General features: G+C 34.9%; 3 protein-coding genes across 8 annotated transcripts in view; 1 reads left to right on the top strand and 2 right to left on the bottom strand.

The window, feature by feature from the left end:
* LOC131943533 (ribonuclease P protein subunit p20-like) overlaps nucleotides 1–27,424 on the bottom strand; it is a 138,265-nt gene that overhangs the window by 5,742 nt on the left and 105,099 nt on the right. Inside the window, exon 1 of one of the 6 annotated variants that reach the window (XM_059303741.1) lies at nucleotides 1,118–1,136. The exons of 1 other annotated variant lie outside the window; for it this stretch is intronic. The gene's annotated coding sequence lies outside the window, so the exon portion shown is untranslated. Of the gene's footprint in view, nucleotides 1–776; nucleotides 995–1,117; nucleotides 1,137–27,424 lie in introns of those variants that run through there. 4 more of the 6 variants (XM_059303734.1, XM_059303725.1, XM_059303710.1 and 1 more) reach the window with 4 other exon arrangements.
* On the top strand, nucleotides 1,669–7,092 carry LOC131943514 (protein ARV1). Its single transcript, XM_059303689.1, has 6 exons — nucleotides 1,669–1,798; nucleotides 2,737–2,856; nucleotides 3,093–3,258; nucleotides 3,789–3,870; nucleotides 4,026–4,174; nucleotides 4,642–7,092. Exons 1-6 carry the CDS (start codon nucleotides 1,709–1,711, stop codon nucleotides 4,746–4,748), a joined length of 714 nt encoding a protein of 237 aa, XP_059159672.1. The 5' UTR covers nucleotides 1,669–1,708; the 3' UTR covers nucleotides 4,749–7,092.
* LOC131943466 (protein jagged-1) overlaps nucleotides 8,064–27,424 on the bottom strand; it is a 75,285-nt gene continuing 55,924 nt past the window's right edge. Inside the window, exons 6-26 of the mRNA XM_059303625.1 lie at nucleotides 22,491–22,551; nucleotides 19,039–19,172; nucleotides 18,526–18,645; nucleotides 17,701–17,814; nucleotides 16,974–17,068; nucleotides 16,731–16,863; nucleotides 16,010–16,059; nucleotides 15,708–15,881; nucleotides 15,148–15,298; nucleotides 14,739–14,903; nucleotides 13,812–13,925; nucleotides 13,540–13,653; nucleotides 13,061–13,174; nucleotides 12,574–12,718; nucleotides 12,321–12,406; nucleotides 11,926–12,039; nucleotides 11,667–11,791; nucleotides 11,145–11,411; nucleotides 10,867–10,998; nucleotides 10,468–10,630; nucleotides 8,064–10,285 (exon numbers count right to left, since the gene is read on the bottom strand). Of these exons, the coding sequence (XP_059159608.1) occupies nucleotides 9,855–10,285; nucleotides 10,468–10,630; nucleotides 10,867–10,998; nucleotides 11,145–11,411; nucleotides 11,667–11,791; nucleotides 11,926–12,039; nucleotides 12,321–12,406; nucleotides 12,574–12,718; nucleotides 13,061–13,174; nucleotides 13,540–13,653; nucleotides 13,812–13,925; nucleotides 14,739–14,903; nucleotides 15,148–15,298; nucleotides 15,708–15,881; nucleotides 16,010–16,059; nucleotides 16,731–16,863; nucleotides 16,974–17,068; nucleotides 17,701–17,814; nucleotides 18,526–18,645; nucleotides 19,039–19,172; nucleotides 22,491–22,551 (3,002 nt within the window). The 3' untranslated portion in view covers nucleotides 8,064–9,854. The remainder of the gene's footprint in view (nucleotides 10,286–10,467; nucleotides 10,631–10,866; nucleotides 10,999–11,144; nucleotides 11,412–11,666; nucleotides 11,792–11,925; nucleotides 12,040–12,320; nucleotides 12,407–12,573; nucleotides 12,719–13,060; nucleotides 13,175–13,539; nucleotides 13,654–13,811; nucleotides 13,926–14,738; nucleotides 14,904–15,147; nucleotides 15,299–15,707; nucleotides 15,882–16,009; nucleotides 16,060–16,730; nucleotides 16,864–16,973; nucleotides 17,069–17,700; nucleotides 17,815–18,525; nucleotides 18,646–19,038; nucleotides 19,173–22,490; nucleotides 22,552–27,424) is intronic.

Raw genomic sequence — 27,424 nt, 5'->3', positions numbered from 1 at the left:
GTGATGCCTGAAAGAAACTCAGGACCCAGTTGAGATTTTATTTCACTTTTTGCTTAGTAGACACGTTTGATGATCAAAAATATTTTTAAAACCTAAAAACATCACTAAAAACTAATAGATCTAGATTTAGACTTAATTTAAATATAAATCTGGAGTATCAAGATTAGTTTAAAGCTCCTTTTTACTTAGTGTAAGAAATATACTCTGATTTTTCATTAGTGTCCGCAAAAGGTTAACCCTCAAAAAATATGCGGACACCCCAATTTTTCCTCTAAGATGGCTTAAACAACCTTAACTATGATATTTATAGCTTTCTATATATATATATAAGCTATTTATAGTTAACCCAGTTAACTAAGCTATGATTGGTTCGATTTATTCCTCTAATCCGGGGACTAGTGCTCTTCATCCGGATGAGGTTTCCTACCATAAAACGTCATACATCGCAACTTTGAAAAATTCCAATTAATCTCCCTATTGAGTGAAATAGAAGAAATGGACTCAGATGTGTTTAAAAATGGACATGCTTTGTGTTGTTTGCGTTAGTTTCCTATAAAACATTCATACAATTATTGTTTTAAGCGAAAAACAGCAAGGTGTCCGCACAGAGCCGGACAGAGGCAACTGTCCGCAGACGCCACTTTATCTAGATAAATGAAAAAAGGAAACATTTTTATTTTTGTATTTTTCATAAATTCATAAATCCTCCTCAAAATTATTAAAATTTAAGGAGTCACCTGTTTTTCACATTACTAGTCGCTGGCGATTTTACGTACCTAAAACGATAGATTACCGGGTTATCTAGATCTACATCCAGATCTTTGTTTTAATCGGCATTTAATAAAGTAGGCCTACTTAAACTAAATTTAAAATTACTTTGTAGTTAGGCCTAGATAGCTTGTTTACTTATTTTGTAATGGTGTAGTTGACGGACTAACAATTATTGTCACCAAAGCAAGTGTAGTAAACACATTTTTCAAATATAATTTTCATTTTACCAAAGGCTGCAAAGGGGGGGGGGGGGTGTAGGGCATTTGTGACGATGTGTGACGAGAGGAAGAAGGTTCAGAAAGTATGTAGTAAATATTTTAATTTTTTTTTTAAATTATGAGTTCACATTTTAATCTTGGACTTTATTCAAATGAAACTCGATCTAGCCTATAGCATATAGTATATAGTATATAGATCTAGGCCCTACATATAGATCTAATTAATATTATTTATTAATGTTGATTCCAGTTATAATAACTGTCTATGCATTTTTTCAGTTAAATTAAAGAAAATAATAACCTACGTTAACATTATAACAAAAACAAAGAAAATAATATAATAATAGAAAACAAAGAATGTGTAAAATAAAGTGTTTTTGGTATTTTGTGCCAACTAGACTAGGTACGGTATTTAGTTTTTTAAGTAAAAATACTAGATCTAAATAAAAACTATTTATGCTGTCTTTCTTTCGCGGTTTTGATATTTGCGCTTCAGCAGTCATTGGAAACAATTTATTTTATTTTTAAAAATTTCAAGATATAATCTAGATCTAAACGATTAGTAGACCCTGTCTAATTTATTGTATTATTTTATATTGAAATAAAATTGTTCCGTAAACCTGAAAATCGAAAGTAAAAGGAAGCCTAGAATCAAGTCTTATAATTATAAAAGATTGATAAAGATTCCTTTAGTTGGCTGAACTAAAAATCAGAACAAGATGAAAAAGTATCAATGTATTGAATGTGGTGCCAACGTTTTGCATCTTTATCGTGACTACAAAGCAGATGTTATAAAAATATATCACTGTGTACGTAGATCTAGAACCTAATTAGTAATTAGGCCTACCTAATTAATTTATAATTTTAATAATAATTAATAATTATTTTATTTAGGCCTAACTTATTAAGTTATTAACCTTCCTGAAGTCACTGAAGTGGGTCAAATTCAGTTGTACCACAGCAGACACTGAGACAGCCACACAACATTGATTAATTGACAACATACAACATGACATTACATCACAGTGATACATCTTGTCACAACCACAACAGACAGGCTCATACATGACATAAGACTTTCATAAGAAGACTCAAGCTGTCTGCTGAACTTGTGAGTCAATCTGATTTGAGTCTTCTGGCACTTGTGTCTTGTAACTTTTAGTTTTAGTTTTTACTGACTAATGACAGTTTATAGACAGTTTATTACTGACTCACTGATTAGATTAGAGATTATTTATATAATGAACTGAAGTTAGTCAGGAGATAATCTGTTAGCCTATACATAGTATACTATAGTCTTGTTAGAGAGTGTGCCATGCCCCAGCCTAGCTGCTAGCTAGTAATTAGGGTTGCCAGATACCTTTTCCGAAAATACTGGACACCTTTCCACCCTTCCCTTCTCAGGTATGCCGCAAAGCAGAAGAAGAAATATAAATACTGGACAAGTATAATACTTGTCCAGTATTTATATTTATTTTATCCTGGACAGTCTGCTCAAATACTGGACTGTCCAGTTCAAAACTGGACACCTGGCAACCCTAGAGTAACTACAACTAGATCTAGTAGTTACTAGTTAAGTTACACAAGTTACAGAGACCATCAGAATCAATAACAACCAGGATCTGCTTTAGGTGTATTGGCAGGTCCTGGTTGTTGTTATTAATTTTAATATGGGCACAAATAAGAGAGCTGCTCAACTGAGTCTGATGAAAATCTTGTCTATAACTATAACTTTTTATTTTTGCAGGAGTCATGCAACGCTGTGGCTGACAAGTATATTGAGTATGATCCAGTCATTATTTTGCTTGATGCCCTACTCTTACAGCCTCAAGCATACCGTCACTTGCTAATTAATTCACAACATGAGGTAAATGTTTTAGTTATACTGATTACTGCATTTTTTAATAGGCCAGTACTAATAAACAAAAACTCCCACTGTTTTTTACTAACCCAACCACCCTACTTTTTCTATATAGATATTTCCAAACTATTGGCTTATTAATTAGTATTTCAAGTACATCAGCTACCAAAGGATATAGAGTATAATAAGTAGTGTTCAGTCTTTAAGTTACATGTGGGTTTTTTAAAAATTGTATCTTATAGTCAGAGTGGAGGCTTGTGTTCCTGTTATGGATATGTGATGCCTTTGCTAAACTTGTTAGTCACAGAGCAGATTTGGTCATCACGCAACAGGCCTCGACTCCTGCAAATGTGAACTACATTAATCTGGGCTTGGAGCTGTATTTAAATTTTATAATTGCAGCAGCAGGTAAGGATTTTATGTTGAAATGGGATTTTTAAATATGAAAAACTTATCACTAGTGTATGATTTATGCTTCTATCTCATACAATTGAGTATGGTTAGTGTCTTTAAGGAAGTGGTACTATTTTTAGGCTTATAGTGAGTATTCTTTATTTATATTTTAGTTCATAATGCTAAAGAAAAATGATTGCAAGTATAGCTTACATTATACTCTTCTTGCTTGTATCCCCAATCATGCATGTTGTATTATTCATCTTACTTGATTTGAAGTTGGTAACATGTCAAACAAAGCAAACTATTGGCTCATTTAAGTGGTATCTGCATTGATCTTAAAAATTCAGTATTTATGTATTGAATAGTTTACTTCTATATTTGCTGTCTTAAAACACACATAGCAATATATTGATATAGTTTGTAATGTAGCACTGAGAAATGAACATGAGCTTATCATATTTTATATTACAATGTGGTTTATGCTACTTTCTTCTTTAACGTAATACCCCACTGATCGAAACTTTTTTTTTCTTAAAAAACAGAACTGTGTATTTTTATGGCATTTGTTGTGCTAATGTTTGCAGTACAAAGTCTTTGGGAAACTAGAAGTCTCCAGTCATTAAGGTAAGAAAAAATTTATGTAATATGTCACTCTCTCACTAATTAATTAAATGCTTAATTGCTTAAATTCGAATATTAATTACAGTTTATTTGGTAATTACTTTGTTCATCTGAATTTTCCCATTCCAAAAAAAACATTTTTTTTTGTTTACTACTAGCATTCCTCTGTTGTCAAAAGCTGTTATACTAGCCAGTATGGGACGGATGCTAGTAATACCTGTTCTACTGTGGGACCAGTCTTACAGCTATGTTTATGGGCTACTGTGTCAAGGATTTGTTTGTTTGTCAACACTCCAAGCTCTGAGAGGTAGAAATACTTGTTTGATTACATTTTGAATGGTAGGATTGCTCCTTTGAGACTAATATTTCAGAATATTTTCAGAAGAGTGTAGTAAAATATTGGGGTATGATAGGGTGTTGACCTGAAAGTCTCAGGTAGACTCCGTAGGATGTCCTGAGTCCACCCAGCTCTGATGGGTACCTGACTCGTAAGTAACAGGTGAACTCTACTACATCTGCCCCATGAATTGCCAGGCCCGAAAGGTTAACTCAAATTTACACATTAACTATTATTTAATGCCATTATTTTTCTGTACTTATTAACTAGTCTACATATATTAGTTAATCAAATAAAGTTGATTGTTATTTAAAAACTTCCTTACTTTTTTTCTTGCATTTGCCATCCTTTTTAAGGAAGCATTTTTATGGGTAATGTAATTATTTTGTATTGCTGATGGGCTGTTACAATTGTATAATCCATTTTCATGTTTTCAGTTGTGAATCAAGGTCAAAGAAAGACTTTTTGGTCATTATTAGCAGTCATTTTTGGATGTTTGTCTCAACACCAAATTTCTCATAGACTCCATGAGTGGTTTGATTGATGAAGATGTAACCTGAAACACCACATTTCTGAAATTCTGCTCTGGAGCAAGGAAATTGAAAATACTTTCTCTATCTTCAAGGCTGTCAAAATTATTGGATGGTTCCTATTAAGTGCCTTCTTACATGATGATAGAATGGAATGGGGTTTAAAGAGAGATCTTAGTAAATGTTTTTATTTACCTCACATTATCTCTGGTAATACAGGCTGTGATATAGTCTTTAACAGGATGAAAATACTGTTTGATTAGACAAGTTTGCTTTTTTATTTTTATAACTTCTATTCAAATATATTTAGTGCTTGCTAGCAGTAACAATTTTAGTTTATAAACTCATCACAGAACAAGAGAACAAACAAATGCTGCATGCAAAGGAAAAGAATGAACACTTTAACGTCAAATAATTTATTGTAAGTTCTGCTGCATAAAAAAATTGCAATGGTAATGTCTACACCTACACACCTTGTAAGGTTGCACATATTTCTGTATGTTAGTAATCTACTGTATAATGATGGAGCTTTTTTCTCACAATTTTTAAACTTTTCATACAAAATATGTTTTAAGAAAATTTTACCTCAACCGTAGTTTAAATTTTTTTTGGGCAGTTGTAGACTTAAAAAACAACTCATTTGTAGATATACATTAAATATTGATGATACCATGATTAAATTTTAATGTTTAGGATTAAATGTTTAAGCTTGAGAAAACTCAGATTTCCTTAATCTGAGATTATTCTCCATGAATTTGGAAGTCTTCCCAGCACAAATAGCTAATGCCCATTCATAAGTAGTATAAAAAAGTATTTCTTTTACTCAAATGTAATTCATTTCTGAGAAAGTAGATTTGAATAATTGCTGTACATGTGAGTGTTGTGTTTGTGCCTAAGTTCAGTGTGTTGGGAATAAAATGACCTGAGCACCCTGTACCGTGGTAATTGAATACTCCCATGGATTTCGACTAGCTTTAAGGTATTTTAACAATAAAACTTGAGTGGACACGTAGAAACAAATGAAAATCCTGCTTGATGGTTAGTATGTAAACAATCTGAAAAAATGTCAAAGTTTAAAGCACAAATCTTTTCAATGAATTTATAATAAAATGTGTTAAGAAAGTGTAATTCTGCATCTTTGTAATCTTATTAAAGTCAATGTAACAACAGTTTTATAAAAAATGTAATTCTGCTTCTTTTTAATTTTATTAAACTTGTTCCTCAGAAGTAAATTTTTTTAATATGGACGGTTGATGATTGTTTATCCCACAGCAGACAATTTGGCAGTAAACAAAATGTGTTCTTAATTTATGGATTTGAGATCATACAGCTTATTAATGACAGAAATTACATGGAAAACATTTTTCATATATAACTTTGGGTGCAAAAAAAAAACAATCTCTACTTAACAATTGAACATTTCCTAAAAAAATGTGCTATTAACTATTAGCCACAACTTTGACAAGCATTAAAAAAATGGAATTTTGATAAAATCCCACTAACTTGGTTCTACTTGCATCACTTTGCCAGGTTTTCTACAAACTGGTGACTATTAAATAACTTGTTTGAATCTGATAACTTTAAAGCACCACAACATGGCATGCATTGAAAATACAGCATTGACATATTACACTGAGAGTTTTTTAGTACAAAGAAGGACAATAAAATACTTTAAGCTGACAGACAACACTACATGTAAAACAGCAGTAAAACAAATCTTCAAATAGTTTCAGGAAAATATACGCACGATTGAGCTATTAAATAATGCAGATCTGTACATGACTAGATGTGAAGGAGGTCAGTGCTTGTCTGTGTCTGTCTAGTTGTTATTGAATTTCTCGCCAGAGGTTAGAGTCTCTACATTCCCCAATCTGTAACTTGATTTGGTCAATGTTGGTTAGCTTCTAATACTAATAATGTAGCATACAATTATATTACAATGCATAAACAATGAAATGTTTCACTAAGTCAATTTTTACAGAAAAAATTAGTTTGTCTAAAATATATTTTGTAACAGTTTATTTTCTCCTTTAATAATACTCATAATAGTAAGAAAATGTCTACATTTTCAGCATGAAGGTTAGGTTGATAATTTGTTCAACCAAAGTCACACTTTTTTCTATACATAAATTAGTTGGTCAAGTTTTTTACATGAATGTTTGTAATGAAAAGAACATAATTGTATGTGAACTTATAAATATTTACTGTTTTGCCATTTATTTCATATTATCTACAAAAAGATAATATACAACAATAGAATAATATGGATACAGCCAGATAAACCTTTGTCTAAGTAACTATCTTCAAATATAAGTATTAAAAATGAGGTTTGATTGTATTCTATTGAGGTAATTTAAACACATGACTAGATTGTTTTTAAACTTGCTATAAAATTATCTTATCCTATGTTTTAATTTGTTTAGAATATTTAGAGTTTGCCAAAATATCGAGTTTACTTAAATCAAAATAAATCTATGCATTCATTCAATAGAAAATTTTCATACTGAACTCTACCGATTTTTTAAATTGTTTGTTTTTCCACAAAACAATTTGAAAATATTCACGATTAAAATAGTTAGTTTTTACCAATTAAAAAATATTTTTAAATGGCTGTATCTCATATGAAGACTTTGAATGAGAAGATCTTAAAAATGTAATACAACTATTAAAATATTCTCTCCTTGTTATAAAGAAAAATTGTAGCTTCTCATTTTAAGTCTTAAAATAAAAAATACAAGAACTAATGTGAGCAAGCAACAACATGTCTACAAGTAGTAACACCACCACATGCACTGATATAATCACAATGATAAAATTTGAACAGCCTCTTTTTGGATCCAGCAATAATCAAAGACATTTATAAATACAAAGTTTTATGACTGAAACATAGCTGCTGCTCATTGAAGAACACTTAAAATAAATAATGATTGTATTGTTTTAAAGTGAAAAGGTTATAATGATAAACTGCAAAATGTTAGCCAAATTTGTTGATGCTCAACCAAATTAAGAAATAATTTTATTCTAAGCTAAATGAGTGTCAACTGTTTGTAGAATTATAGAATTAGAAACTACTCATTTAAATTCTTCTGAGCATGTTTTGGCTTATTACATTTGCATCAATATTTTAATAGAGTAAAAGAGTTCTAAAATTATTTGAAAAGTGACAAGAGCAGTTAAAAACATTAGAAAATACTTGAAAATATATCTTTTTACCAACAGCAAATTAATATACATCTTTAGTGATATTTGAAAGAAATACCTCAAAATGAAGAATATAATACAGAAATATCCATTTGAAAAAAAAAAATTACATTATTATATTTGCACATTGATTTTGCACCATTACGCAATCAATGCGTGATTAATAAATGATGAATATTTTAATATTCAATCAAATCTTTATTAATGGATATTTCTGTATGGCATGATTGATTATGATCAATAAATAGTTTCAAGATATTTACAGCAGGTGAATATTAAATTACAGTCGAATGCTTAACCAGAGATAAAAATTAAAATCTACATTCTATAAATGACAAAATATTCGAAAAGTGAATATTATTATGGCAAATGCACTGTACCATATTTTTTCACATTCATTCAGGTGAAGGCTGTTGACCTGCTGCCAATGGTATTGGGGTTGGAGGATCAAACAAGGCTGATGCCATGGCACTCATTTTATTGGAATATTAGTTTGAAAAGACATAGGCCCTAATATCCAGATCTAACTAAATATAAGAATCTATAGTCTCGTCTCATTTTTAAATCAAGAAAGTTAAAGGCATTTTACTTTTTTCAATTGTTAGAGCCAAATTTTTTTATCTTATATTCACAAACAGGTATTTTAAAAACGTGTGTGTTCATATTTTCATAGGTGAATATCTTATTAAGACAATACCTGCTTTTAAGTCTGACACTGAGACAGATTTTACAGTAAAATATGTACAACTAATTTAAAAAAGTCATGAATACACACAATGATAATACAGTAATACAGATAGTGGCTGTAAAAAAAATTCCAGTTTTAGGTTTGACAAATATTTGTGTTCCATGAGAAAAAAAAAGAGTCACTAGATAAATGCAAAGAAATTAAATTCCATTAGAATTATTCAGCATGCCTTTGGTAAAAACAATGGATTCTTTTATACCAACAAGACAAAACCAACAACCAAGTCAACAAGACAAAACTGTATAAGGTACCACCTAGTCAATAGGAAAATACATGAGGTGTTTTTTTTATGCAAATGCAATCATTAACTGGCCTTGAACATGCAAAACAACTGTGTCTTTAAAAACATTGTACAAATTAAAAAGTTCCATTAGCAATGATGATGACAGTGCCAAGGTAAAAATCTTTTTTCTAAATTAATTTTTCTAGTCCAAGTAGATTCTTTCACAATTGTTAAAGCGCTGATTTATTTGCAAACATTCTTATATGAAGTAAACCAAAAACTTATTTCCACATACAAAGCTAATTCATATGTAAAATGTATAAACCATCACAAATAACCAATTTTTAAAATTTACATTAAAGTTAAATTATCCATCAAATTCATCATTAAGAATTACTTGAAATGTGCACAAAGACCAACTCCATATTTTCACTTGAACTAAAAATATCAAATATTGTTCAAAGTCGATTGTGATGAGAAGGGTATCACTTTTGTGATGACAGGGGTATCACTCCATGTGGTCACTGAAGAGTCACTATTTGTATCAGGGTCAGGCTGCTGTCCAGAAATGTTTTAATTAACTGTATTCAATTTCAGCATAATCCAAGCCTTGTAATAATCCAATCAAGAGAGTCATTTGTGAAATACAAACAGTAAAAACACACAGAATGTTTGTAATCATTTAAACAGTAAACACAGAATGTTTATACTGAACAAGTATGTAGATGTATGCTTTTGTAGCATATGGCTTCCATGAATAAAGTAACGATTGATGCTATCAGTACCAATGGGTTATGACAAGTACCCCAGTAACGTTTGATTAAATGCAGTCTGTTTAAATATAGCAGCAGTAATGTATTTAAAATCTTTTCATGTTTTACCAATGTGGCATTGTGTCTGCTCAAGATTTCTGTAACAGGCTTTATGATGAGAATCAGTTTTTTAATGCTAGACAATCACTTCTGGCTCATCAAGTAATGATCTAGACAGCTGAATGTTGATGTCTTTTTTGTTGTTTTTCTTTGGCTGTGGCCTATACTCCTGGATGTCATTTAAATCAGGAGAGGATGAGTCCTCTGGTGCGAGGTATCTCCGGGGATTCTTGTCATACTTCTCCATGTCAATGTCATGCAGCTCTTCAGTCGGAACTGCTTTGGGAATTCCCCTTTTATCACTGGATGAAAAGATTGGGTTGCGGTAGCGCCTGATGTTATCCTGATTTTCATTGTTTGCTGCTGTTTGTGTGCTGGCCAGGTACTCATCACGCAGGTGTCTTCTTCGTCTCTGTACGCGTCTGTGCCAGATGATGAGAATACTGATGCAGGCCACACCTAGCAGAGCAATCACTGAGCACAGCACAGGTATCAGATAAGAAGGTTCTGGAAAGAAAAAAAAACAGTCAAAATATAAAATTCATGCATGAAAAATTTATTTTTACTTGAACTGCTCTTAGTAATCAGAGAATGTAAAAAATTAACTCACTTAAGATTGGCTTAGTTTATAGTAAGTACACAATTTAGGTAATTCTGTAGATAACAATGGAGAAAAATAAAAATGTTACCTTCACTGTCATCTTCACTGATTGCTGTTTCTAGCCTGATCTCTATGACAGCTGCCAGAGCGCTACTGTTTGCCTGTTTGTGTGACAAAACCATTGCCATTTTGTCTAAAGCCTGGCTCACTGTGTTCTTAGCATTTAAATTACTGCCCTCAAGTTTGGCTGACTGAAATAAAAATTGAATTGATTAATGTGATGTAAATAATTAAAATCATTAGAAAATGTTTGTATAAATATAATTTGAAGTAAAAATAAAAAAAAACACTTTACTAAAATCTTAAATAAAAACAGTGAAATAAATTTCTGAAGAGAAAGGGATTCCAATAAACTAGATTTGTGTTGGTAGTTAAAAATTCTCCAAACTTCTCAACACATTTATACAATTTTAACTGGCAACTTTACCAAGGTGATCTCCAGAGTGTCCTGTTCTTGGGGTTTTATTGCACACATCACATACAGAGTTTCTTCATTGACAACTCCTCTTAGCTGAGGCAATTGGCGCAGACTGTTGCAAATACTTTCAACAGAAATACCCTAAAATTTGAAAGTGTAAATTGATTAAATATAATAAAGTCTGGTAAATAATTTTTTTAATTAAAAAAATGTAATAAGTAGTTATTAGAAATTTTAAAATAATCAAATTTCAAGTAATTGTACAATTAAAGCAATTGAATGTTTACCAGAGGCATTTTTGTTTTATCAAAAATGAGAATAATTTTAGCACAGTTGCTGCCCAGGTGAGCTTGGTTTGGAATGCAGGTCCATTCACTGCCAGGGCTGGGGATTTCCTTGACCGACTCCAGCGCCCTACATTCTCCAAAAGGCAGGCAAGGAGGCGTTAGGCAGGTCATGTGAGTCTGGACAACACACGTCTGGTCTGGCTCACACAGGAACACTGGACTGGAAATATTGGGGTGGTTCAGGCAGTTCTTAGGGCCACACCACATCTGAAATGGCAATGTTCAGCTTAGTACAATTTTAGTCAAAAGCAATATCAGTTTATCAAATGGTTGGTAGAAGAAACTTTGGACAATTGTGATAGTTAATGGATAAAAACATGTCCATAAACTATTTATTATATAAATCAGTAACTGTAAGTACTTAGTGCTGGCAGTTAAAGAAAAATTTCAAGCTTGAAGAAATGTATACAGTTATCTCTCAACCTATGTTAAAAACAAATGAAACAATAGATTTATATCTACCTTTGTACACTTGACAATACCATTGTCACACTTGCAGGCATTACAGTCATGTTCCCATGTAGTGCCATCAGAAAAGATGCGCCGTCCATGTTCACATGACTTGGGTGACGGAAGCTGGCCAATTACTGACGGTACAAGCACAACAGAATTATAAATATTTGTATTGTAATTTATTATGTGAAAACTGACCTTAATATAAATTTAAATCATTATTTTAAAGCTTACAACCTGAACATAATTAAAGATTTTAAAATCACACCTGCTTCACATAAAGTTCCTGTTCTCCCAGGTGGGCAAATACAGCGAAAAGACGCAATACCATCAATACAGGTGCTGCCATATGTACATGGGTTGGATGTGCACTCATTTATATCTAGTTACAAGATACAGTTGTAATAAGAAATATTGTAAACAAAACTGCTCAGAAGAAAAATAACTGAGCTACAATTTAATTGCTCTTTTACTAACTACAAAAAACACAGTTTTTACCAAAAATACATATAGGATTTTAAAAATGTAGTTATTTGCAGTAACAAGAATCTTTTTAAAAAAAACGTTAACGTATAGTAATGTCAATGTGTGAAAAACAAGATGGAATCTACAAACAACCAACTAAAATAACAAAAAGTAGTCTATTAGCAAACGACAACTTACTAATTCTGCAGTCAGGTCCTGAGAAACCTTTGGCACAGTCACACACATACCAGTTGTCTCCATCAATACAAGTTCCTCCATTATAGCTACAACATTTTCAATTGTTAGAACTGACTTGAAATCTTTCATCTTAATATTTATACTAGCCTAAAGTTTGTTAACATCATGCGAAACTTTAAATGTTTGAAATGACAGTATCAGTCTTTAGTTAAAAGTTAACAAAAAGGTTTGTGCTAATAGATTTTCCTCTTACCATGGGAAAGGATTACAGTTGTTGATATTGATGCCACAAGTTGGGCCCTCAAACCCATCTCTGCAGATACAGGTGTAGCTGTCCCCACTGTTGACACATGTGCCCCTGTTCTGGCAGGGGGATGACTCGCAGGGCCTTTTAGTAGCTGGTTAAATTACATTGTAAGTTTATCATCTTTTAAAAGCAATATTTTTTTGCAAATTTTTTAGTTTAAAAGAATGATTTCCATTGACTTTCTTTTTTAAAGTATGTTTATCATACAATCTTTTAAAAGCAATATTTTTTTGCATATTTTTTTAGTTTAAAAGAATGATTTCCATTTACTTTCTTTTTTTAAAGTATTGAGTGATTTTTTTAAAAAGTTGCAGTCTTCTAGCTAGGAATCCCCTTAAGTTACATGTTTTGTTTACATTTTAATATCATTCTATATATTATTGTTTTGTTAATATACATCTCTCAAGAAACTCTTCTTAGTTGTTTTACTTACGAATCTGACAAAATGTTCCTTTCCACCTATCTGTGCATCTGCAGGAAAATGTGTCACCAAGGTCAACACAAGTGCCCCCATTTAAACAGGTCATTGCCTCACAGTGGCTTTCTTCTGCAAAAGATAGAAAGTTTGATTTTAATTTAGCAACAATAACTTTTACTCAAAAACTTGTGTACTCCTATCTGGATTTTACTAATGTAATGAATATTTACAAAAAATAAGTATGTTTTGTACTCAGTTTTATATTATAGTATTACACGTTCAACTAAAAAACCTACTTCTGATGCAAGTTTTTAAAAAACATAATTATGGAGCAAGTTTTTAAAAAACCTAATGAGGGTGCAAGTTTTTAAAAAACCTACTTATGGAGCAAGTTTTAAAAAAACCTAATGAGGATGCAAGTTTTAAAAAAAACCTACTTATGGAGCAAGTTTTAAAAAAAACCTAATGAGGGTGCAAGTTTTAAAAAAACCTACTTATGGAGCAAGTTTTTCCCTTCCAGTTGTTGGCACACTTGCACTGAAACTCAGCTATCAGGTCATTGCACTCTCCACCATTCCTGCACGGATTCATTTCACAATCATCTTTATCTACAACAAGAAAGAAATTCCATCATCTTAGTAGCATCAAAGGTAATTTTTAAAAGATAAAAATAAAAAAATAAAACCTCAATGATTTTCAGCTAGAAAAAAATAAGTTCTGTAAGAGAAATCTAAAACTAGCCTGAGCTCATTCATTGTTTACTTACTTATATTGCACAAAGCCCCCTCCCATCCATCAGCACAGATGCACTGGTACGAGTTGACTCCATCAATGCATGTGCCAAAATTCTGACATGGATTGCTCGCACAGTCATCAATATCTGCAGGTGAAAGTTTCATGGGGGGGTGATGAAAGCACATAACTACAGACATGAGTTCAACAACTTGCAAATAATCAGAATTTATAGTCTGTAAAATGGTTACACTGATTTGTTAAACGTAAACCCATTTAAGAATTCCCAAAAATGCTGACAAACATATCTAAAAGTAAACAGAAATATTCAAAGAACTTTTTAATTTTTTTTTTTATTTAAAAAAATATTCTCTGAAATATTCTTGAAACAAATATTTTGATGTGGGCAGCTACTAGAACCTATGATAACATAATCATTGTCTTTCATCCAAAAGACAACAATGTGATAATGGAGGCCTGGGAACATAAAGCAACTTAATGGTTTCCTTCCTGCACTTCCAGACAACTGAAAGGTTTTAGAGAGGAAATTCTGTCCTTTGTGAATGCAAGTTCACAGGAAAGGTAGAACAAATGTGTGGGAAGAAAAAAAAATCAAACAAATAGTCTAGTAAGGGGAGATTAATCTTTTCATTGACATTATGGAGAAAAGAAAAGGGGAGTCATTACTTTAACACCTGTCTAAATATAGGAATATGATAATGGAACTTCATTTTAAAAAACATTGATGGAAATTGATATGGTGTCACTTTGTAGGCCTATTTCAACATCTGCTCTGAAAATGATTAAACACACTTGTGCCTTAGCTTGTTTTGTTAAATTCTTACATCTACTATCATGGGATAAAGCAGCAGGAAATTGTGTCCAAAGTTTTAGTTTTAGCTAGTTTTTACAACATGTACAGTTAGTAATTTTTAAGCTAGAAATGAATGAAGACAATTACTTTGATGGCAGTAGGTGCCCATGTAGCCCGGGACACAGGCGCATGAAAAAGCTCCATTGGGCTGACTGATGCAAACACCATGCCTGCCACAGACCCCTGAGGATATCAGCCTGAACCCCCCAACTGACGAGTTCAGGGGAATGGACACTGTACAGCTGTCAATCACTGAAAGAAAACAAGTTGACATCATTAGTTTTAATGGATTTCACTCTCATTAAGTTAAACTTAGTTTCAAACAGTTTCAAAAATATAATTTTCAATGACTCCCTACAAGAGAAAAAAAAAATTTAATTGGATTTTTTTTTTAAAAAAGCTGAAAACGAAAATTTTAGTAAAATATTTTTAAAAAAAATTAGTTGATGATAAAATAACTCAAAATTAGAAATATTGTGAAAGTGGCTGGAGTTACCTTCACATGAGGTGGAGTCACAGTGTAAGCGCTGATGTGAGCAGTCCTTGCCTTCCCACCCTTCATTACAGTGGCAGTAGAAATCTCCTTGGATGTTGAAGCATGTAGATTCATGTTTACAGGGGTTTGGGTTGCACGGGTCAGCATCAGTCTGAGAACATGAGCAAACAGTGCTACTTATTAGAATACATGGACAAACAGTGTCACATATTAGAATACATGGGCAAATATAGCCATATATTAGAATACATGGGAAAATAGTGCCGTACATTAGAATACATGGGCAAACAGTGCCATATATTAGAATACATGGGCAAATAGTGCCATATATTACAATACATGCAAAAAGTGTAATAAATTATTATTATAGTAAAAGCTATAATTTATTTTTAAAAAAAGATAATTATTTAGAAACCAATATTATTGTTTGGATGTTAAGAGCATATTATCAAAACAGTTAATTTTTTTTGTACATGTATGTTATAAGCATTTTGTGAAACCAGAGTTAATTTACTTGTACAAACATGTCGTGACCATACTGTCACTAGTGTCAGACCTACCTGGCAGTACAGCCCTGTGTAGCCATTTGGACATTCACACTGGTAAGATGCAATTTTATCATGACAAATGGCCCCATTTTTACAAGGCTGGCTGGCACATTCATCTATTTCCACTTGGCAGTAGCGCCCAGTGTAGCCAGGTAAACATTGACAGTAAAAATCACCAACCAAATCCTTCAATCAAAAACAATTTTCAAAGGATTATTTATTGTGGAATTTTCTTTTAGTTATCATATTTTATTATAGTTTGTTGAACATTTAGGTAATATAAATAAATCTTTTAAACATGAAAATCAACTCACCATACAAAATGCTCCATTCTCACAAACAACATCTCTGCAATCATTTATATCTGCAATAGTGTTTTAAATAATTTAGTTTTTATTTAAAACATAGAAAACTTTTTTCTTGATATAACAGTTTAACAGAATAAGTAAAACTTTCTAACAACACATTTTATTTAATGTTACCTTGCCATAAACATCATTTTACCTATTGCTACCTTGCCATAAACATGCATGATCAAGGAAAAATGTGATGTAAGAAGATGGATGGTCAGAGAAGTTATTCATCTGTCATATAATTGTAAGGAGGTGGTCTAGGTTTGAACTTACTGACCTGTCATATGAATGTAAGTAGGGGGTCAAGGTTTGAACTTACTGACCTGTCATATGAATGTAAGTAGATGGTCAAGGTTTTAACTTACTGATCTGTCAAGTAGATGGTCAAGGTTTGAACTTACTGATCTGTCAAGTAGATGGTCAAGGTTTAACTTGCTGATCTGTCAGTTAGGTGGTCAAGGTTTAACTTACTGATCTGTCATGTAGGTGGTCAAGGTTTAACTTACTGATCTGTCATGTAGGTGGTCAAGGTTTAACTTACTGATCTGTCATGTAGGTGGTCAAGGTTTAACTTACTGATCTGTCATGTAGGTGGTCAAGGTTTAACTTACTGATCTGTCATGTAGGTGGTCAAGGTTTAACTTACTGATCTGTCATGTAGGTGGTCAAGGTTTGAACTTACTGATCTCACACTTCTTGCCCGTCCAGCCAGGTTGACAGTCACAGATAAAACTACCCTGGATGTTCCTGCAGGCCAGCGCGTTCACACACGGACTGCCATGGCACTCATCCGCATCCAGCTGGCAGTGGGGGCCCTGGTCACACAAAGATGGAATATTTCAATTTAAAACTATCAAGTGCTAGCTGGCAGAGGGGACCGAGATGAGTTTAGGTTATGTACTCTGATTTAGTGTAGAGATTTTACCTGCCACCCCTCAGGACATTCACATCTATAGCCATTGTCTTTATCAATACACTTTCCTCCATTCATGCAGGGGCTTGATACACATTCGTCTATATCTGTGGGGTTAAAAGTCAAAGGTTAACTGTGGATATATGTATATATTCAATATTGTGTGTGTATGTGTATATATATATATATATATATATATATATATATATATATATATATATATATATATATATATATATATATATATATATATATACACATATACACACACAATATATATATATATATATATATATATATATATATATATATATATATATATATATATCTTTTTAGGTATGTGTATGTAGATATACAAAATTTAGATAACCTGATTTCATTGTAGTCCTTACCAGACAATACCCATCATGTAAGCCTATTACTTTTTTTATCAACCATTTTCCCACAGAAGAAAAAGATTTATAGCTGAAAACCCCATGATTTTTCTTTAACGTTGATTTATTCATTCATCTGGTTTATCCTGCTGTTTAGCATTAAATCACTTTACCATCGCCCGCTCCTTTGGTGCTAGTGAATTCATCTACGCCATTCCCTAATCCATCCGTTCACCTGTGTGTTGACTTATCCGGCTCGGCGGAGGTGTACACAAAAGTCGGGCTATCTGGGCGTACTTTGGCAGACACGGAAGAGTGCCTTGGCTCTTGCGATCATTGAACCGGAACCAGGCAAAGTTACTCACCTATATCGCACGTGTCTCCCGTCCAGCCGGCAGCACAGTTACACACAAAGCCACTGACGACATCAACACACGAACCGCCGTTTCTACACGGCTGAGATGAGCAGGCGTGTTCCGCTGCAAGAAAAAGTTCATCAGATTTTTAAACGGACTGGACGGGTGTGTTAGTTTTAGATCGTGTACACTTTTCAAATGGTACACTAACAGTTGGGAAAGGGGGAATTTGAGACAATCACTGAATACTAACAAATGGAAGGGATTTGGGGATAAAACAGAAATCCCCTCCCCCTCTTCAGTGTTTCTTCCAGACTTTTTTCTCCGGGGGGCACTTGAGATTTTCGACCCCCCCGAAGAGATGCCTGGAAGAAACTCTGCCCCTCTCCCCTAAAAAAGGACATTCGCTCATCACTGATTACGTGAAATATTTTCACCAAATAAACTAATACTACAATCAGGCCTACTGTAATAAATGTTTAATAATCATGAATCCCCTCCTCAAGTCGTTGAAATTGTTTGCCTCCAGGAGGTCTGACAACCCAAACTTGCTCATGTTTAGGGACACTAATCCATTCATAACGTAACATGTCCCATCAAAAAGTCGAACTAATGCAGGTTGGAGAGACTCTGTTTACACAACCCCGCAGTAAATTAAACGGGTTTTTTAAACACAGTACTATAAATCATGTGACCAAGGAACGAGATTTGATAGGCTATACTGGACCCGGCGCCAGTAAAAGGCGCCCGTCACATTGATACCGCACGTAGTATCCTCAGTAAGAAATAGCTTAAAAGGGCCTAAGGGTGAGTATGTGGGCAGAAATTCCTTACCGATTTCACAGTTGACCCCCGAGAAGCCGACAGGACATGAGCAGTCGTAGGAGTCTGGGTTGGTGTTGCGGCACAGCCCGCTGTTCTTACAGGGGTGGTGGCGTCCGCAGTAGTTGAGGTCTGTGGAGATGTGAAATGTTGACATTACACTCCAGGGTGGCTCAACTTTAACTGGCGTATAGTGTGTACATGTACATTAAACTCTAGGCCGGATCAACTTTAACTGGTGTACATGTACTTAACCAATGATGAGGATATTAATTAACTTAATATTCTAAATAGTAATTATCTTAATTACAATAGCTAGTTTAACCACGTGGCGATACTTCACGCTTAGGTTATGTTTTTAGTATTTAAGTAAGTAGACCAACAAGTGATTCGAGTACCAATTATTATATCAACAGATTAGAACGGAATGAATGATAAATGAAGTATCATGGGGCAGCGTAATGGAATCAGATCCTGAAAATGAAACCTTTAGCATAACACAAGAGTATTAGGATGGGGTCTTGCCTTTGTCGCAGAGGATTCCTCCCCAGTTGAGGTGGCAGATACACTGCCAGGGGGAGCCGTTACATGATCCGTACTTGCACCCAGGGTAGGGGATACACTGGTCACACAACGGACCCTGCCATCCATAGGCGCAGCTGTGGATACAGTCATTCGTTAGTGGCAGTCACTCAAAGATGGATGATGGATTCATTCGTTAGTGGCAGTTTCACTCAAAGATGGATTCATTCGTTAGTACTTACACAATTAATGACATTCAAGTACCATGAATTAGTCGCGTTTTAGGGGCTTGCAATAGCATCCCAACCACATATATTGAGTTCTGGTTATATGCTACAAGTTATGCAGCAATATATAGGCTATCTGCTGGATGCTAAATCTATTGCGGAAAGATATAACTTCATTTAAATCTAGATCTATAGCTGCATGATATATTGGCTGATATTTACTATTTATCGAGGCATAGTATATTATATTTGATTCATAGGTTAAAGTTATTGAGGCCAGATATTTTTCATTACATCTCCTATGCTCGTCTTGTGATTTCACGTGATATGACAACCAATCAAAAAGCGAGCCATAGGTCGAGCCAGCTGTGGCAGCCATATTTCAACCTTATGTCCACAGAAACAACGCCCCCAACTGCACGAGCAGATCATGTTGCGATCTGTCTTCTGCTACCGTGTAATTATATCTAGCGGCGATTGCATCTCATTAAGTAAATGTCATATGAAATGAGGCAAACTGTTCCACATCTCATTAAATAGTTACAATGCTCTAATGATGCTGCTAATGAAAATGGTTTTTGATTAAAATATTTAAACTTGGAAAAAAGGAAGCCATTTATCATTTAGGGATCAGTAAATCAAGTAGCTAAGGTATTCAAAGAAAAATGTTTGCATTTATTCACTGAAAACTAAAAGGTAACAGTACAAGAATGGTGATGTGTGAAAACTAAAAGGTAACAGTACAAGCAGTAGCGTACGCAGGGGGGGGGGGAGCAGGGGGAGCGGCCGCTCCCCCTCTGGCCATTTTCAGCAAAGTGGCGCCTTTTTGGAAACTTTTTAAACTCAAGGTTTTAAACAATGATATTTGTTAAAAAAATATTTTTGGTCGGCACATCTATGTAAAGCACAAGATTTCTTTTCATGCAGCAATTAAGCATTATTGTACTAGTCTAGTAGTGTCTACGTTTACAACACGTATTAACAGCTGCATCAGTTTGCCATTCTAAAAATAACCATTACGATGCATTGCAATGTTTAAAAAACCTCTACGGGTAGTACCACTTGGCAAGAGGGGTGTTAAGTTTAAGGCAACTGTATAATGTGTTTGCTTACGAATAATAGCATTAGAAAATGTTATACATAAAACTTCACACATAATTACTTTATATATACAGTTTGAATCGTGTGATTAATTTTTAAAAAATTACAATACAGAAACAAATACAACTGATGTGACACCTCTATTTAAATTTACTTATGAGCAAACTGCGTAGTGGTGGGGAAATTTTGACAAGGTCAACAACATCATCACGATGAAGTAGTAGTATTCTTACAGTTTGGGCGATAGTGATTACGATTACAAATTATATGAAACAGTTACAACCCCCCTCCTCCATGGACCCCTCTGTAAAAACAAATATTGTCATAATACCATAATGTATTCTGTAATATATATTTGTGTAATATATATGCATGTTTAGAATAGTCATCTAAAAACTGACACTATGTTCACTATGAGTTGGTTATCTCCCCCCCCCCCCCCCCACACACATACACCTCACCACCACAATAGTGTAGAGCGACATTAATGTCACACCTAGGTATACACTGGGTTGGATAATTGACCTAAAGTGAACGGACAGTGGTGAATGAAGTTGAAACTCCGCCCCCCCCCCCCCAACCCACCCCGAACTGATCCGTTAAGTACATGTAGAAAAACGCGTAATGATGTACCAAAGTACCATGCCGCCAGAAAATTAGCTTTTTAAACGTAAAACTGTGAATATTGTTTTTTTTTGCAATTACCAGTAAATAGGTGTGTGATCAATACAGTGATCTAACCCATACCTATCACTATGTTAACAATTATCTTAAAAGAACACATAGAAGCAGTAGTTAATTTAAAATATATGATCCGAACTAAAAGACTGATATTTAGTTAAATGTAGGCTGTTATTCTGAATGTTCTTCTAATCAATCGAAAAGCGTGGTTTTATACCAACTCTGATTTAAAAAACTTTCATTATGCTGTAATACTTTAGCATTTATGATGACGATATATTAAATTTTGATTAAAGACAAAAACATGTTGTAAACACGAATAGAGTTAAACAATTTCATTATATTCTAAGGTAATTATTTATTTATTTTGACATTTTTAATTAAATTTGTAGATATATACATATTTATACTAAGAGAGTGATTATTTCCCCTATTTCACTTGTCTTAAATAATTTCCCAGGAATTATTATGTAAGAATTTTTTTTTACAAGAATTACAAAACAGATTGTGTTACGTTCATTGTTTTTAGTTGTAGTGTGTGTATATTTTTATTTTATTTAGATTGATACAATTTTTGTTTTGTCGGCCTACATTGTGTGTTTTTTCTTATTTCTTCAGAGTGCTACTTTCAATTTATTTTACATCATAGCGAAGTAATGACATACAGCTAGTAATTATATATATATATATATATATATATATATATATATATATATATATATATATATATATATATATATAATACACGTATATAGAACGTGTTAAAAATTCGGCGCCTTTTTTTGCTCTTTTCGCTCCCCCTACAACGAAAACCTGGATACGCCTCTGAGTACAAGACTAGTGAATGTGTGAGAACTAAAAAGGTAATAGTACAAGACTGGTGAATGTGTGAAAACTAAAAGGTAACAGTACAAGACTGGTGAATGTACAAAAATCAAAAGGTAACAGTACAAGACTGGTGAATGTGTGAAAACCAAAAGGTAACAGTACAAGACGGGTGAGTGTACAAAAACCAAAAGGTAACAGTACAAGACTGGTGAATGTGTGAGAACTAAAAGGTAACAGTACAAGACTGGTGAATGTACAAAAACCAAAAGGTAACAGTACAAGACTAGTGGTTGTGTGAAAACAAGACGGGTGGTTGTGTGAAAACAAGACGGGTGGTTGTGTGAAAACAAGACGGGTGGTTGTGTGAAAACAGGACGGGTGGTTGTGTGAAAACAGGACGGGTGGTTGTGTGAAAACAAGACGGGTGGTTGTGTGAAAACAGGACGGGTGGTTGTGTGAAAACAAGACGGGTGGTTGTGTGAAAACAAGACGGGTGGTTGTGTGAAAACAAGACGGGTGGTTGTGTGAAAACAAGACGGGTGGTTGTGTGAAAACAAGACGGGTGGTTGTGTGAAAACAAGACGGGTGGTTGTGTGAAAACAGGACGTGTTGACGTACTTGCACTCTCCTGGCTTGTTGCAAGACCCGTGGATGGCGTGACACCCTTGACGACAGATGGCTGCGAGAAAAATTTGATGGTTAAACAGGGATATTTACAGTAAAACAAGGATGTATACAGTAAAACAGGGATATATACAGTAAAACAGGGATATATACAGGATCCTGGGAGGCGGGGGGGGGGGTAGTACATAGTAAGGGATATATACAGGATCCTGGGAGGCGGGGGGGGGAGTAGTATACAGTAAAACGGATATATACATGATCATGGGAGGCGGGGGGTAGTATACAGTAAAACAGGGGTCTCCGAACTGCGGCCCGCGGGCCGGATGCGGCCCGCGAAGTCCTCTCATCCGGCCCGCTGAGATATTTTTGTCCAAGGAAAAATCGTTTGTTGGTGATGGCTGAGGAACTTTGCCCAGAAAAATCAAAGACATGTCTGGAAGAAACTGGCCCACCGAACTGAAATTTGATAGTTAATGCGGCCCTCGGACTGAAAAGTTTGGAGACCCCTGCAGTAAAACATGGATATATACAGTAAAACAGGGATATGTATAGGATAGTGGGTACGTAAACCTAAGGAAAATACGGCCAAATTTTTAGTTCGTGACAAAAAGTATTTTGATACGTTTTATTGATGTGTTCCTATGGCAAGTCAGTGGTCACTGTAATGCTGAAAGAAGCCTCTAAAGTGAGACTGTTCTGTAAAGTGAAACCTTGTTCAGTGAAGTGAGACTGTTTATTGAAGTGAAACGGTGTTCAGTGAAGTGAGACTGTTTATTGAAGTGAAACGGTGCTCAGTGAAGTGTATAAGTTAAAAATATGTTTTTTATTTTTAACTGACGTGAAGTCTCCAGCAAAACAATGGACTCAATTTTGTAAATAGATGATGGCGACTTTTTTTTCATTTTAATTTTTTTGTTTAGAAAAGGTTGCTTTTGTCTCCATCGATACGAGTGAACAACTACATCGATCTATTGATCTTCACTCGTGTACTCCTCGCACCGAGTAACCTTTCTGCTTGAGATCTTACGCAGGAAACTGGACGTCTTCTGGCTTTATGTGCTCTACAACACTACAAGGTCCTAATAGAGCCGTGCTTAAACACTACAAGGTCCTAACTAGTGCTAAACCACAGGTTCTAAAACACAGGTATAGGCAAGGTCCTTGCTACAGTTGTTCTAAAACACAGGTAGAGGCAAGGTCCTTGCTACAGTTGTTCTAAAACACAGGTAGAGGCAAGGTCCTTGCTACAGTTGTTCTAAAACAAACAGACAAGGACCTGACTGTTGACACAAAGAGGCATAGACCTGACACAGTGATGACGCTATTTTAAAAAAATCCCAACTTTGGTATAGCTCGTCATTGATCACCAGTAAATCTGATCAAATCAACCTGGCCTGGACTGGCTGAATCAAACGCTCAATCAGATTAGCGCGCGCACATTTAACGTTCATTAACGACGACATGGCGCTCGGCTTTAATGATAGACTAGGCACAGCAATTGATGATGGCCGCTGATAGGGGCGACTCCTGATTAGAATGATTAGAGAACAACGAACAAAACCAAAAAAATAAAAAAAATTAAATGGAATAAAAACATTCGCTTGGATTATCAGAGATAACAGTCGTTAACGGACAGGGCACAGCCTGAGTTACGGCTAGATTTATAGCTAGGTTTATAGCTGGGTTTTACAGTTACATTTTTAGACAGATTTTACATTAAAATTACAGTTGCTTACATTTAATTTTACAGCTAAATTGTAGTAAGATTTACAACAAATTTTAAGAAACATAATACAACCATACTAATATTCAAATTTACGAGTCGTCGTCACTTTCGCTAGAATATCTAGTTTACAATCAGTTTCGCTAGAATATCTAGTTTACAATCAGTTTCGCTAGAATATCTAGTTTACAATCAGTTTCGCTAGAATATCTAGTTTACAATCAGTTTCGCTAGAATATCTAGTTTACAATCAGTTTCGCTAGAATATCTAGTTTACAATCAGTTTCGCTAGAATATCTAGTTTACAATCTCAGGCAAACTAATCTAGTCAGTCTGGACATGCCCATGAAACAGATATTGACAGTATGGTTGCTTAGCAACGGGGTCCATCCTATGATCAAATTGGATCAAATCACCCAGCAACCGTGGACATCACTTGCAGACCTCTGACGTCATCGTTCACCATACGCTGCTCTAAAAGCCGAAAAAGTGTTAAGTTTTGTTGACAAACGCACTAAAGATACGGAAAGTTCAATTCTTCCGACACCAGCGTACGAGAGATACGGAAAGTTCAATTCTCCGACACCAGCGTACGAGAGATACGGAAAGTTCAATTCTTCCGACACAATCGTACGAGAGATACGGAAAGTTCAATTCTTCCGACACAATCGTACGAGAGATACGGAAAGTTCAGTTCTTCCGACACCAGCGTACGAGAGATACGGAAAGTTCAGTTCTTCCGACACAATCGTACGAGAGATACGGAAAGTTTCTCGCCTGGAGCCAAGTTAGCCATATCTGTTTATGACGTGATAAACTGGGTTGAAAAAAACGTAAAGGTTTAAGTTTGGGTTTGTTTACATATCGTGTCACAAGATAGGCGTTGAAATTTAAAAGTCTGCACTCGTCCCGTGCAGGGGAGACTACGCTGCTGGCTCATTTCTGACAGGAAATTTATGATTTTGTTTTTTTAAACATCATATCTCATGATAATAGTGGGAGGATATTAAACTGAAAACGATTTAATTAAAGAATGTGGCCATTTTGAATAAACTTTTTGGACGATAAGGTAGATTTAAATATCCTTTTTAAAATAAACAATTTTAAAATACCGAGACAAAAAAAATAAATAAACAGCCCACGCAGATAAAATTCGCTAATTTGCCTGAGGTTTTAAAAAAAATCATGTTAATATCAAATGATTCATCATTAGATAACCTAATGAGAATCCCGGCTAGGGTCGGGGCAGACGGCTTGTGGGGATGGCCAACAAATTACATGGTCTTGCATTAAACATGGGACATTACGACCAGCATCGTCCAATCAAAAAGCCGTTTACACCCGGGCTGATTAGTCATGCCAAGGTCAGATCGCTGTTGTGCTGCGTCCAGGTACGTCCAGTCGTTAAACGTCTCGCGAAAATCAAGTCGTTAAACATCTCGCGAAGATGTAAATTTAGGCTGAAACAAATGGAATCGCATCGACCGGCTGGTTTTATATTTTAAACTGCAGGAGGGAAACAAAGCAGGGGGTTGGCAGGGGTTGATGGAGGTTGACAGGGGTTGATAGGCGCAGTATGGAGGTTATCGTCGGGTTGACAGAAGGTCGTCCTGAAATCAGGGGCTGGTAAAGGGTTCACCGGGGTTGGTGAGGGGTTCACTTGGCTACTAAGAAGAGAATCTAAAAAAAGTCTTCTCTAGTATTCCATCAGCTTTTTACAAAAAAAAAGCAGTTGACTTATCTCACTCAGAAATAAACAATTAAAACTTATTTTCCTCTGACTATTAAATGAAGAATAAAAATTGTCAAGTAAAAAAGAAACGAATCAATAGATAAACACTGAGTTGAGTTTGTATCTTATATCTTGAAGACAAGCAAACCCTGACTTACATCTCTGCTAAAAAGTTTCACAACAAACCTATGTATCACCTCCCCCCCACCCCCACCCCAGCGCTTATCTCTTGTAGAGGAAAAATGTTTTCCTTAGAGGAAGAGTCAAGGTAAATTTGATTTGATCTTCAGCTTCTACGTACGGTACCTTCCAAAACCTGGTTCCGGATTTTTTTGGGGTTTTCCACCTGTTACCTGGACACCATGAAATAGGCCAACTGGCAGGTAGGCTAGAAGCAATTATGTCGTCTAATTTAGCACCTTGTAATTAACATCCGAATATTAGACCAGACACCCCTACATTTTTATGACGCTGACTTAGTCTCAGACGTTAAAAATAAACGATTCCTAAACGTGTTTTTTATTTTATTGGGGTGGTTTTCTTTTTTAAGGTGTCCCTCTATGCCAGCAAGTTGTCACTGTCTTTTTAATATGTGCACCTCACCAAAAGGGGCACAAATGTGCATCTCGATAGTAGGAGCACAAATGTGCACCTCGCCAGCATGGGGACAGTTGTGCATCTAACTAACCGGGGCACAAATGTGCATCTCGATAGTAAGGACACAAGTGTGCATATTACTAGCCGTGGCACAAATGTGCATCACTCTAACCGGCAGTGGCTGGAGCCATCAATGAGCCTGTGAGCCACGTGATCGTGCACGCAGCACTTGGCACGAGGCCAGGTGTAGCCTGCTGAGTCCCTCACCCAGCAGGCGGTGCCAGCAGACGAGACATGCTTCAACTGCCAGCAGACGAGAGATGCTTCAACTGACACAAAAAAATACACACCTCCATTCGGTCAAACCGTTTTCAAGATTGGCTTTACACGTGTAATTTAAACATTAAAAATACGTTTGATATAAAAAACACGAGTTATAATTACTTTGTTTATTTATGGACTCGGATGTGATATCACTTTTCGACCCTCATTTTTTTTGAAAGGTCAATGAACTTTAAATTTCACATGAAGTACGCGGGGATATTTGATTTGAATGCGAAATATCACGCAAAGAAAACATTGTGGGTTTTGCTAATCTTGTAGGGATTACTTTAAATAGAGCACAGTAATTTTAAACTGCTAGGGGTATATTCGAGTAGAACTAACGTGCAATTAAAAATACAGGTGAATTAAACATGCGTAGTGTGGGGGAGTGACCCTCACCTTTAAAAGTGTGTGGGGAGGGGGTGATACAATAAATACAGAGGGATGTGTACTACAGGAACAAGTTAGGCTAGCAGGTCTCCACTTCGGGAACATGTTCCTCTAGAACACCAGGGAACCTGTTTATGTAGGAACATATTCCTCTGAAGGAGA

The sequence above is a fragment of the Physella acuta genome, unplaced genomic scaffold (assembly GCF_028476545.2).
Source record: "Physella acuta isolate Inbredline_101_S28 unplaced genomic scaffold, ASM2847654v3 ptg000038l, whole genome shotgun sequence".
NCBI classification, from domain to species: Eukaryota; Metazoa; Mollusca; class Gastropoda; family Physidae; genus Physella; species Physella acuta.
Note: the sequence above shows the minus strand (reverse complement) of the source record. Positions and strands in the feature narration are given on the sequence as shown.

Bases quoted from the DNA above. Each gene is read 5' to 3' on its own strand.
- LOC131943514 (XM_059303689.1), top strand. From the start codon at position 1,709: ATGAAAAAGTATCAATGTATTGAATGTGGTGCCAACGTTTTGCATCTT. The intron at 3,871-4,025 runs GTAAGAAAAAAT...GTTTACTACTAG, and splicing joins AGAAGTCTCCAGTCATTAAG to CATTCCTCTGTTGTCAAAAG. The intron at 4,175-4,641 runs GTAGAAATACTT...TCATGTTTTCAG, and splicing joins AACACTCCAAGCTCTGAGAG to TTGTGAATCAAGGTCAAAGA.